This window comes from Alosa sapidissima, chromosome 6 (assembly GCF_018492685.1).
Source record: "Alosa sapidissima isolate fAloSap1 chromosome 6, fAloSap1.pri, whole genome shotgun sequence".
Lineage (NCBI taxonomy): Eukaryota > Metazoa > Chordata > Actinopteri > Clupeiformes > Clupeidae > Alosa > Alosa sapidissima.
The window spans coordinates 25,322,410-25,335,596 of NC_055962.1; the positions used below are offsets into that span (position 1 = coordinate 25,322,410).

The following is a 13,187-nucleotide window of genomic DNA, read 5'->3' on the forward strand; positions in this document are numbered from 1 at the left end:
AGGAAGCAAGCACCAGTTGTGCCATAGCGCCCCCCCCCCTCTCCTTTTTCTTTTCTTTCATTAAAGGCCCCCTATGCAACATTTTCAATTTAATAAAACAGTTTGGAAATCATTGTGATGGTTAAATGACCTGTTGAGGCAAAAATGGCGGCTTTCCCTGCTCTGCAGGGAATTCTTGTGGGAAGTGAGAAAGAGCGAGAAACACAAAATGCTTAAAATTCTCTGGACATACACACACACCCCCTCAAGCACCAGTTAGCCATGCCGGCTAGCTATAAGAACAAGCAGCGATGGCTTCATTTTTTAGATTTTTATCATGGCAGAGCCAGCGAAAAGACCAGATGGTTGTGAAATATGCACCCCAAAGTTGCAAGGGGAGCTCAGTAGAGAAATGCAACAACAAAAGTGAGAAATTGGCAAAGAAATTACAAGAGTTACAGAGTGTGCCTTTAAGACTATTCTATTTCATTTGTACATGCTACTACAACCAACTAATGCTTTTTGTCTGATCAAAGAGAGACTATAAAACAGCACCAGATTTCTGAAAATACTTACAGTCATAACTGAATCACCTATTACTTCAATGTTGGACGTTGCAGTGTTCAATGCACCCAGAGTGTTAATAAAGGCTTCCACATCCGCCAGCGTTGCTTCATATTCAAGATTGGTGACATTAGTCATAACAGAAAAAATGTTGCCAACTTCCTCAGGGGTGTTTCCATATCCCTTGGCAATGTCCTGAGTGAACACACACACACACACAAACACAGCACATAACCACACTGGATAATGAGGATTTTGTACTCATTGAATATTCTTGATTTAGTATGTGATCAAAGACATACATTACCATTGCTGATTTGAGCAGATTATCTACATCCTTCCTAACACAGTAGTTGAACACGCTGCCCCAGTCTTCATTTTCATCACATGTGCGGCTTTTATTCCCAACTCTTTCTGGACCACAGCTTTGAGTGGCTGTCGAACCTACCTTTGTTTTTGGCCATCCATTCTCACTCACACAGAAACGGTCCCCAGCTTGATACATGAAAGGTTTTGTTATTGATTAAAAAATGTTGGTCTTCAATCAAGGATGAGAGGATGAAAAAAACAATGGTTGCTGAAGTGTCACTTACATTTTAAGACGGGGACTTCTAGATTTTGAGAATATGTTTCATCATAATAGGTGACATTACAGGTACATTTAAGAGAATCAAGTTTATCTTTACAGGGGATGTCCACAATCAGGGATTCCTCTGCATTTCCTGTGGGGTTCAGTAACAGAATACCACATTTTACAACCACAAATCAAAAAAAGTTGTTGTAAAATGCAAATAAAAACAGAATGTGCTATTATACAAGTCTCGTAAACCCATATTTAGCAACAGAAAGGACATAGACAACATATCACATGTTGAAACTGAAAAGTTGGACTATTTAGAAAATAATATGTTCATGTTTCAAAAAAAGTTGGGACAGGGAATGTTTACGACTGTGCAGCTTCACCTCTTCCTTTAACAAATTTCTGTAAATGTTAAGGAACTGAGGAGACTCACTGGCGTAACTGTGGGAGATGCAGGGGGTGCAATCGTACTCAAGCCCGAAATGATACAGATTTAAACCGCGAAGAAACTATGTTGCATAAAGATATTAAAAATATATGTCTTTGACCGCAATGCTTCTTGACATGTTTCTCCGGTATTCCAACATATAATGAACACTTCTCAGTCATGGTTTCACATACTGATTTTCATCATCAGCCATTAGTGACTTTCAACAAAACTATAGCCTTAAAGAATTAAATAATTTAGCTCTCAAATAGAAAATAAACACTAAATTAAATGAATATTTTCTTATTTTCTTTGGCCATACTGCGAGTGAGGCGGAGCAAAGATTTCTGGGTAATATGTTTGTTGTTGATTCCATAACTTGTGTTAGTTGCGCGTGTTGGTTCCATAGACTGTATAAAGGTTGATTGTCAACGGCTGACTGAAAATCTGACGAGTGCGAAGGGCGGTTTATGGCCTGCCGATGTCGATTTGAATGAACAACACCTTACCAACATAAAAGTGGCAGCAAAAGGCGTCAAGAGCGCAGGGAGCAGGAGGAAAGGGTGACAGAGCTGCTGAAATTAGCGGCATTTGGCTTTATAGTAAGGGGCGCAGACGCGACTAACGTTACGGATGACACTCCGAACAGGAGCAATGAGTGTGAGCCACCAGACAACAGGTAGGCTAATCAGGACTAGAAATAATGCCAAGCTATAAGGCTATGTCAAACATGACCTTCAAATTGACAATAAATTGGGGAAATTAGTTGCAGGGTGAGCATGGATAGATTATGAACTTTCGGGCCCCAAGCTGGATGTATTAAGGGCCCCCCACTAATTGTCACATATGTGGGGTTTGGGGGTCCTCCCCCAGAAAATGTTTAATTTGTTTGATTTCCTGTATTCTGCTGCATTTAGGGATGGCCAATACTTTAATTGAATCAGATTCATAGCCTACATCCTACATGTTGATATTGAGGCAATGATTCCATGCAAAGGCTTGGGCTTCAGGGCCCCCTGACCCCTTGGGACCCTGGGCCTGGGCCCAGTAGGCCCGTGCAGTAATTCATCCCTGAGGGTGAGAGTAGTCCCAAGTCCCCCACTTTTTATTTCGCATTTAGCGTCTTTGGGTGGAAATCTGCATGCACACGGTGACGCAAAAGTGTGTGAAATAGTATGCATGCCAGGTGGCTAGGTGGTACTGTGAAGCACTGCCATACAACAACACCAAGAGCGCGCGCATGCGTTGAAACTTCCTTCTACTTCTCTCCGTAGTAGTGCTTCACATCCCAGAGTTCTGTTTTCCCAAGGTGCCTGCCTGTATGTGAACCAGACGTGAACGGTAATGTGTTTCTTTTTTAATAAACTTACAAAGTTCTCAATGCTTCAGTTTACATGTAGAGACCCTCATTATGCTACTGAAAGGACTCCTGAATAGCTATCTTAATATCATAAGCAGCTAAGGCAACTTGAATGTCCGACTGATGGAAATAATCCGACGTTTGTTGTTGTTTGGCTGTACTGCACATGGATATGACGTCAACGTGTATGCGAGGATAGCCAGCGTGAGCAGCTCAGAGCACACTTTTGCGTTTTCAACCCTTTAGACGGGAACGCGACAGTGGAGCGTCTTTAAGATTTCCATTCTGGAGGGTGGGTTCATTTTTTTGCGTTTTTAAGCCCCAAAAACGCTGTCGCTGTCTAAACGAAAGACACATCTGATAAAATATTTTGTCAGTTTCACCCGGGAGCGTTGTTGTGTAAAGCCGGCCTTAGACTCTGAACTGAACTGTAAACAAATGGAGAGACTAAATTGTCATTATTCTTGCTGTATTAGGCTACATTGTGTAATTTTTTATCGGTTTCTCCCTTATTTCAAGGTCATCTCCCGGCACCCTCCCGTTTTGTTATTTCTCCCGGAAAACTCCCGTAATTTGCATGGCCATGAAACATCTTCATTGATCATGTCATTGAAACATCACATCATTGATCCATTCATTTTTTCTGTTAATCTGACATCTCCCAGATTGCCAGATTGTGTATGAAATACTCCCTACACATACACAATCACTTACTTTCAATTTCAACCGTTTTGTCATAGGCTAAAACCTGGCAACCCAAAACCCAAATAAGGAAGTGGGTGCCGACTGCACAGTCTCGCAAGCAAGCGGGCTAGTTGAATACTCAATAACTAGCTGTTGTCAAATTGTTGGGAATTTAATTGATTTTAAACTATTATTGAGTGTTGTTGATACACAATAGGCAACTTGTGTACCCCCCCCCCAAAAAAAAAATAAAATCTGCTAAAGGTATGGGCTAGATTTATTTACAATACTTTACAAAAAATCTTGAAGATGAAGTCAGTGTCCCAGGTGGCCAGACCGAAGAAGACAGTGGTCAGGACCAGATTGAAGTGACTGAGACAGTCAGTGATACAGAACAGGAGCAAGACAGGACAGGAGCAGGAAGACAGTTCCCCACACACAGGGAGAATTTTGATGGAAATGTCTTGGACGCTTCTGTAAAAGATATATTCTCACTACTGGCGCTTGTAAACCTAAAGATCATTTCCCTAAAAATCAGCACAATCGTTGTTTCTCTGAAGCCTTTTATCACATTACCACAAAGGCCAGTATCAAATTGCCTCGTAGCTAGCTTTGCTACTCACCAAAATTGGATTGTGCGTACTGTGAGCCATGCTGGCTGTTTGGAGACCGTGGTTCGCCCCAGTATAACGATGCCTGGGTGAATGGAATTAGGGATTGCATTTATCCCAAAAACCTGAACGCCACAAGTCCTCTCACGCACATGTCAGAGCCTGTGTTGTGTTTGAGCAATGGAGACTCAATGGCACCATCGATGCGCAGTTGGAGAGGGATTTATGCAATGAAGCACTCTTTTGGAGAAGAGTGCTGGAGCGAATAGTAAATGTTACTTTAACTCTGGCGACTTGTAACATTGCTTTCAGGGGGCATAGAGAAGTATTGGGACAGCCAAATAGTGCAAATTCCCTTGCTGTAATTGAGCTGCTGGCACGCTGTGATCCTGTGCTGCAAGATTTGATTAAACGGCCCCAGGGCTCTGTTAAATACATCAGCCCCGTCATACAGAACGAGCTAATCTACATTTTGTCACAGCAAGTTCAACAGGACATCACAGCTGATATAAATGAAGCGCTGTTTTTTTCTGTCATAATGGACACTACGGACACTGGCCAAGTGTGACCAACTTTGCCAAGTGTACAGATATGTGACAATAGTGAGAGATGCAAAGGACAAAGCCATTGATGTAAAGGTAATTGAGTCTTTTTGGGGGGTTTTGGATACGGCAGATACATCTGCAAGAGAATTGGCAAATAAAGTTCTTGACAGCATTACCAGAAATTGCCTTGAGATGTCGAAATGTCGTGGACAGGGCTATGACAGAGCAGCCAACATGAGTGGGATTTATTTGGGAATGCAGGCCAGGATTAGGGAGAAGGAGCCGCTTGTGCCCCATGTTTACTGTGCAGCGCACAACTTGAACCTGGTCCCAAACAATGCTGTAAAAAACATTTCAGAGATGAGCACATCTACACATTCTTTGGGCACAGCATTAAAAGGTGGGCCATGCTCACTGACATGATTCAGAGAACACACCCCTCCGCTCACCCAGGCGTGATTCTGCCCTACTCGCTGGTCTGATATGAATCCGTCAGTGCCATACGGTACAGGTATCTGGATGTAATGAAAGCACTTACAAAAACAGCGCTGATGAGTGACTAAAAAGGATGAGTGTGATGAAGCTGGTGGGTTGAGGAAGTCGATGGAGAAATTTAATTTAATTCTTAGTGGTTCTCCAGACTAAGGTATTAGAGAATGTGAATGTAGTGTCTAAAATACTCCAAAATACAGACACAGATTTACACAAGGAAGCAGAATTGCTGGACAACACTATACAGATCTTGTCTGACTACCAACGGTGCTTTTGATCAAGCCAAGACTACAGCGCAGAATCAGATGCTCGCGAACATATGGGGTGGCTCAAACCAGTTTTGAAAATGTGAGGTTGAGGGTGAAGTGTCACTTTGACGAGCTATCGGAAGATGTCCGTTTATACAATGCAGAAACATTATTTCAGAGTGAACATTTTCAATGCCAATCTTGATGTCATAATTGGCCAGCTCTCCCAAAGATTTGGAAGTATGCAGGCAACCTTTCATCTGTTTGAGGCCTTACACCCCATGACCCTTTAACTCACAGATGATGATCTCTTCGAAAAGGCTTAATGTCTGTCTGACCACTATTAGACAAGTGCTATTTCAAGAAAAAGTCCTTGTATATGGGTCTAGAGGCAGACTTTTTATCACAATTAACATGTGCTGAATCCAACTAGCCCTGTTCCCAAGCAGAATTTTAAGTTTTTGACCATCTAATTAGCATAAACAAAATGGCTGCCAAAATGGCGATTTTGGGCACTTTCTTCAGACAGGCATCATTATACCATGTAAATAAATTAATATTGTTCACATCTGTGCATCTCAGAAATCTCCTGTGGGCAATAAATAAAAAGTAAAGGCTATGAAAAATATAAAAATGCAAAAAAAACTATTATTATGCTAATTAGCATTATTATCACCTTATTATACTCTTGACTATGTTTACGGTCCTCTTTGGCAAAGAGTGTGGCCTGACTTCATTGGTAAACATCTTCTTCGTGGTGGGTGGACACATGTTTGGAGTTTAAAATCATTGGAGTTCCTTTGAACTAATCACGAACAACCGTAGAAATATCAGTAGAATATTGCTATGTTTAAGTGTAATAAAGTGTGTACATTTATAAATATAAATAGAATACTATGGGTGGGATAGGGGCAAAATGTTCGCCTCCTTGTTGTCCCTGTGAAGTTTGCCATCGACATGGACACCTCAACAGGCACAGGCAAGGAGGCACCGGGGGGGGGGGCGTTGATGGAGGGGTGTGAGGAACCAGTGATGCGCTGAGCCGTTTTCACCATCCTCTGCCGTGCTTTCCAGTCGGAGGCAGATCAGTTGCCACCATGACACAGTTGGTGAGGGTGCTCTCAATGGTGCAGCGGTAGAGGCAGACATGTGGACTCGAGTCACATGACTTGGACTCGAGTCAGACTCGAGTCATGATTTTAATGACTTCAGACTTGACTTGATAAAATTCGGCATGACTTGCGACTCGACTTGGACTTGAATACTATTCACTTGAGACTTGACTCGGACTTTGCCTCTTTGACTTGTGATGACTTGACATGTCTCGAATCAAAAACTAAATTTCCTGATCGTGGACCAGTCACCCCACAGACGCTTTCCCGCGACTAAAAAAAAAAAAAAAAAAAATAGCGGAGACAAGCGGCCAGAGCACAGTACAGTACTGCCGCTACCCCCACACGCGTTACGCACTGTGTGTAGGGCACCAAGAGACAGAGGAAGGACCAACATTTAGCCAATCACTAGTAGCTTTACTGCAAACTGATTTGCACTCTTGTTAGAGAACGTTTAATGTCAAAAAGCACCAACAGCATGTTACATAAAGTTGATACTTTTCGAGTCCTCTCCATTAAGATCCAACTTGAACTTATGCTAGCCTACTGCATTTAATTGAGAACGCATCCAAGCACGCACGAGAGGGAGAGAAAATGAGTAGGTTCCAGCTGGCTTGTCATTGTTGATGATGATTGATATCTTCTTTTAAATATAAGAAACATATAAAAGGAAATCGTGAAGGCAACAAATACGAGATTAGAGGAGATTGTGAATTATCCGGTTCTCACTAGCCTACTGTACTGTTATAAACTATGAGATCCAGGTCACTATGACATAGCTGCACTCACTGTGATTTGGAAAGTGGACAAGAATATTATGAAGAGTTGTCTTTGCCTTGTGTAATGGAACTGGTCTTAATAGTCTTGAAGTATTCAATAATTTATTTACATGAAGCACATGATATGCCGATTGAAATACATTTCACTCAGCTACTGTAGCTAGGTGGCTACTGGCTACCAGGCTCATAATTCACTTTTAATTGCAAACAGAAAATGTCAAGCAAGCATCATGTCATACATGCTTCTCTTTCCAAGGGAATGAAAGCTGTTTGTGCCAACTTAATATCATGCTTATCGTTGTTAATATTGTGCTATACATGTGGCACAAACAATGTTTGAGTTTGTGGACTAGCCATAGGCTATATTTGAACGGAGCTGGTAAAAAAAGGATCATTATGAGAACGTGTGACACAATGGGCTTAAAGTGACAGTGCACCATTTACAAATGAGATAAACAGCATCAAATGTGTAGTATTTCTTAAGAAATGAATACTTTAAAACAAAATTACTGTCATTATTATCTTTTAAATAATATAAAAGTGTTGACCTTGGCTTCCCTTATGAGTCGCCACTGCCAGACAGCCTAATAAATTGTTTGCAGGCAAATCTGTGGCCTAGCGCAGTGAACTGCCATCAGTCAAATTATTACTCATCCTTACAGTGGGCTCCGCAATTTGGAAAAACAATATATATATGTGCAGCTGTGCTGAGTGTTATGTAGCTATCCGTTTACAGATTACACAGGTATGCGCATGCATATGTCGTAAAAGATTACAAGACAGAAACATTGAACATATTTTAATCTGTATTTATAAACAAAAAATACTGTGGATTAGATGGAAGTGCTAAAATTATGATCGATAGTCTAATAATGGCATTATTAAGTGAAGTGTACCTGATGACTTGTTCAGGACTTGAAAAAGATTGGGACTTGGACTTGGACTCGACTTGGCTTTGATGTGACTTGGACTTGGACTCGACTTGCCCTTCTCTGTATTTACTTGGGACTTGACTTGGACTTGACTGCTAAGACTTGGGACTTACTTGTGACTTGCCAAACAGTGACTTGGTCCCACCTCTGGGTAGAGGTTTAGAAGTTCACCAGGATCTGAGGAGAGAGGTTGTGTTCTTTAGTCTCTTCAGGAAGAAGAGATGCTGGTGAGCCTTCTTGATCAAGGTAGAGGTGTTGAGGGTCCAAGACAGGTCCACAGAGATGTGGACACCCAGAAACATGAACTGGTGACATGCTCCACCTAAGTCCTGTTGATGAGGATGGGGCTTTGTGTGCTAGCTTTTGACTTCCTGAAGTCCACAATGAGGTCTTTGGTCCTCTTGGTGTTGAGAGCCAGGTTGTTGTCGGTGCTCCGCGATGTTAGGTGCTGGACCTCCTCCCTGCAGGCTGTCTCATTATTGTTGCTGATGAGAGCAATCACTGTAGTGTTGTCTGCAAACTTGACAATGGTGTTAGAGCCATGTACAGGTATGCAGTTGTAGGTGAAGAGGGAGTAAAGGAGGGCTCAGCACACGCCAGTGTTCAGGGTGAGGGTTGAGTGGGTGAGGTTATCTAATCTAACAGACTGCGGTCTGTTGGTTAGGAAGTCCAGAATCTAGTTTCAGAGGGAGGTATTGATGTCCAGTTCACTGAGTTTGGTGATCAGTTTGGAGGGGATAATGGTGTTGAATGCTGAACTGAAGTCAATGAACAGCATTCTCACATAGGTGTTGCTATTGTCACGGAGGGACAGGGCAGAGTGAAGTGCCGTAAAGATGGCATCCTCTGTGCTCCTGTTCTGGCAAATTCTCTTGAAGCATTCTATACTGCAAACAAAATCTACCTCTGGGTACAAATAAAGTAACTTAAACTTGAACTTGCACTAGTTATAAAGTTATTCATCTAGCTATTAATTCACAGGACATGCAATCATTTTACTAACACAAATGTTATGAAGAAATATGGGTGACACTTTATGGTAAAGGTACATGAATTATCATGAATTCATGCATTAATTAATTCATGATTTATGCATTACTTTATTCCTTTATATCCTATGAATCATCAGGAATTGACATGAATTCATATACTCTCATTCATGATGACCTCACATATGAACAACACATCAACTAAAGCATTAGGTGTGATGGGTATATCATTATGATTTATGATTTCTTAAGCATGATCATCATGATTACATGAATTTTAGGATAATTGCTCATGCATTTATCATGTCTGTGGCCCCTCAAATAAAGTACTGAATAATGACGTGTTTAGAGAACTCCAAAGTTATGTTCAAATCAGAATTTGAGCAGTGATGACCACATTTGGCAGAAAAATAAAGTCATGATCATGGTTAATACATCATAATTCATAATGATGTGCCCACCGTACCTAATACTTTAGTAATGTGTTCATGTATGAGGTCACAACTATGAACTCAGTAAATTCCTGATGATTAATTAGATATTAATGAATGAATACATAAATCAATGTACCCTTACCGTAAAGTGTTACCGAAATGGGTAAAGGCTGTGTAACTTACTCCGAGACTACATACATTACCAACCCAATTCGCTTCAATTATGTAAATGTAATGTAAATCAGGTTTTATGGCCAAGTATACTTGGGTATACAAGGAATTTGGTCTCTGCATGTATCCCATCCGTGAATTAGTGAACACACAGGTCACACATTGAAGCACACATTAACCTGGAGCAGTGAGGGGTTAGGTGCCTTGCTCAAGGGCACTTTAGCCGTGGATGTGGGCATGGGAGACTAGTGCTCAACCTTTCCACCACCCACATTTTTCCTATTGGTCGGGGATCGAACCAGCAACCCTTTGGTTTCAAGCCCGAAGACCTAACCAGTAGGCCACAATTTTAAACTTTACATTTCATTACTACACATCTTTCTTGACCCTCAAAAAACATAAGTCTCATTCGTCAAATACCGTGTGCCTGCTCAGTTATAACATTTTAACAATTACATTTTTCAAAGGTTTTTTCAGGTAATTAACATGGGCATAATACTAGATTTTTTTCTTTTTTTTATAGCCTGTATCCTTGATCTATTGGCCAAGGAAGATTTCTGTGAACAATATGAATTAATTTACATGGTATCCGCCCAATGAAAGTGCCCAAAATCGCCATTTTGGCAACCATTTTGTTTATGCTAATTCGATGGTCATAAACTCAAAATTTAGCTTGGGAACAGGGCTAGTTGGATTCAGCACACCTTAATTATGTTAAAAAGTCCTGTTCCCAACTTTTACTAAAAAAATGCCTCTAGGAAGCACATATCTCAAAAATATCACCTGTATAGCTGGGACATTGCACCAACATACCAACATTTCCGGCACAACTCCTGTCATTCAGGTCCTGCTTTAAAGGACTAATCAAGACCTACCTAAGGAGCAGCATAGGGCAGGGTAGGCTGAGTGGGTTAGCTGTTCTATCAATCGAAAATGTCAGAGCCAGGGATTTGGACATTGAAGAAATATTGTAGAAGATTTTGCTCAACGCAAAGCTCGTAGAATGCCTCTCTAATGGTGAAAATCATAAAATTGAAGGTAGGCTAACCCCATGTGTTAGATTGCCTTGTGGTAGCTTATAGCTGTATTCGGCTATATTTTCCATGCGTATCTGATTTTTAGTATGTATTTTAGGCTATAGGCTAGGCCTAGTCAATGTTAACTACAATCTGCACTGATCTTCTTATTAAAGAATGTTGTAAACCTCAATGTGTTGCACATATATTAGTCAGTATTCCTGCGCTTATGAAGAAATTATATAACTCAGTGTTCACTTTAATGGTTGCTGTTTATGATGGTAAGGAATGTGCACCATGAGACAATTATCGTAACAAAAACAATACTGTGTGGTTGTGTATGTTTACAGTAGTCTAATAGGTTTAGGAATAGTGTCATGGAAATGACGTGGGTATAGAGCCTGTTGACACGTTACACCACGACCAGTTGAGAGTTTTGAGAATGAAATGTTGCCCCATTACTGTCCGATATAGGATTTCAGTTGCTCAACAGTATGGGGTATTCTTAGTCATGTTTTTTATTCTATGATGCATTTAGCACTTTAGCACCTGGACTTTTCCTCTATGGAGAAATACTGTTTAAATATGTGCAGAATTAATCTTGCATGGATTCCCTGAATGTTTTCATAATATTATGTCCTGTAGATGATGAACTCCCCAAATACTTCACAATTTCATGTTAAGAAGCATTAAAATTACAACCTTTTCTGATTTGGGGTTGTACAAGGAATTCTTTAAATAGCCTACAGTATATTAAACATTTAGCAGCAGCATCTAGATCTACTTACCTGTTTTAACATCATTATCAGGACAGGATAAAGTAAAGTTGAAATCATTTGCCATTTTACAACTGACATTGATGCTCTCTAGGCCTTCTGTGCAGTCTGCAGTCTGTGGTTTACTTTTCATGATGATAACAGGGGGCTCTGGTATGTTCAATTTTACAGAGGCCTTATGTGAAATTGAGTCACTGGTTAAACGGCAAGTGTACCAACCTACAGAAAAAGACTGCCATTACTTCCATGTTACAGTAGACATTTCAAATCCTATCACACCATGTCAAGTCTTGCTATTGTAATCATGTCAGCAGCACAAAAAAAAGAAAAGAAAATGAAACCAAAAAAAAAAAAACTCAAAAAAACACTCAAAAAAAAAAAAAAAACAGCCAATGGCCACAATATTTGATTTAAGGAATTTAGGATTCTTGTACTTCATCGTAAGCCATTCAGATATGCCATGCAGTCATTTCTGTGTCTGAATTTTTGGGCAGAAATGTGACCGTACCTGCCCTAGCATTTTTTTCCAGCACCAGCATGGTGTTGTAGCATGGAGAGGGACATCTGATTTCGGTTTCGGTTCCCTCCCCAACAACCATTTCCTTATTGTCTTTATTCTTCAATGACCAGCTGCACACTTTCATTTCGTCCTCTAGATCACAGCTCAATTCATATTGTTCTTTGTCAGATAGTTTTATTTCAACAATTCCTGTCCAATAATATTCAAAATCATTTTTGTTATAAATAATTTTATAATAAATAATTAGCAATACAGCAATAATCACAGATGAAATAATGCTGACATTCTCAAATGTGTCTACAACTGGTAACACAGTGCATATGGAAAATGTTCTTATCCTAAACACTCTACAAATCTCAAAAGATCTGTGCCATGCTTTTGAGTTGGAGCCTCACCTTCTGATTCAACCGTTATGTCGGCAGTCAATTTGACCTGCAGGTCATTGATCAGCTTTTGAAGTTGAGCAGTCTGAAACACTGCATTGAGTGTCACACTGAATACAGCACTCAGACTGTCAGAGCTTCCATCATCATGAATATTCATGTAAAAAAATAGAAAATATTGAAATTCCATTACGGGCCATTACCTTTGAAGATTTGAGTCAAATAATTAGTTACAGTGATGGATGTCATGGTAGTGGTCTCATGGTAGTGGTCATCTCTTACCTCACATTTACGGACACATCACCACCATATCCACTCATTTTTTGAAAGGTGCTATTTAGCTAAAATTAAAATATAAAATAGAGCAGACCACTCTACAGTTAATCAGCTTAACAAGCATTGCACAAAAAAAATTGTACACCATTTGAATCAAAGTTGTACTTGGAATTTTAGTGAAGGAACTTGGGCTTACCATGTTTTCAAGGCTGCTGTCTAATCCCCAAATTGCGCTCTTTTTGGATTTGGATTTGGATTTTATTTCCCCTGTCAGTTCAACTGTGTCACAAAATATGGTAAAAATCACAG

The 13,187-nt window shown here is 40.3% G+C and overlaps 1 protein-coding gene across 1 annotated transcript in view; it reads right to left on the reverse strand.

Annotated features, from left to right (window-relative positions):
- Nucleotides 1-13,187, reverse strand: part of adgrf3b (adhesion G protein-coupled receptor F3b) — a 29,989-nt gene that overhangs the window by 2,287 nt on the left and 14,515 nt on the right. Inside the window, exons 9-16 of the mRNA XM_042096347.1 lie at nt 13,075-13,157; nt 12,885-12,943; nt 12,615-12,739; nt 12,208-12,408; nt 11,712-11,918; nt 1,137-1,265; nt 851-1,038; nt 556-738 (exon numbers count right to left, since the gene is read on the reverse strand). Coding sequence (XP_041952281.1) covers nt 556-738; nt 851-1,038; nt 1,137-1,265; nt 11,712-11,918; nt 12,208-12,408; nt 12,615-12,739; nt 12,885-12,943; nt 13,075-13,157 — 1,175 coding nt within the window. The remainder of the gene's footprint in view (nt 1-555; nt 739-850; nt 1,039-1,136; nt 1,266-11,711; nt 11,919-12,207; nt 12,409-12,614; nt 12,740-12,884; nt 12,944-13,074; nt 13,158-13,187) is intronic.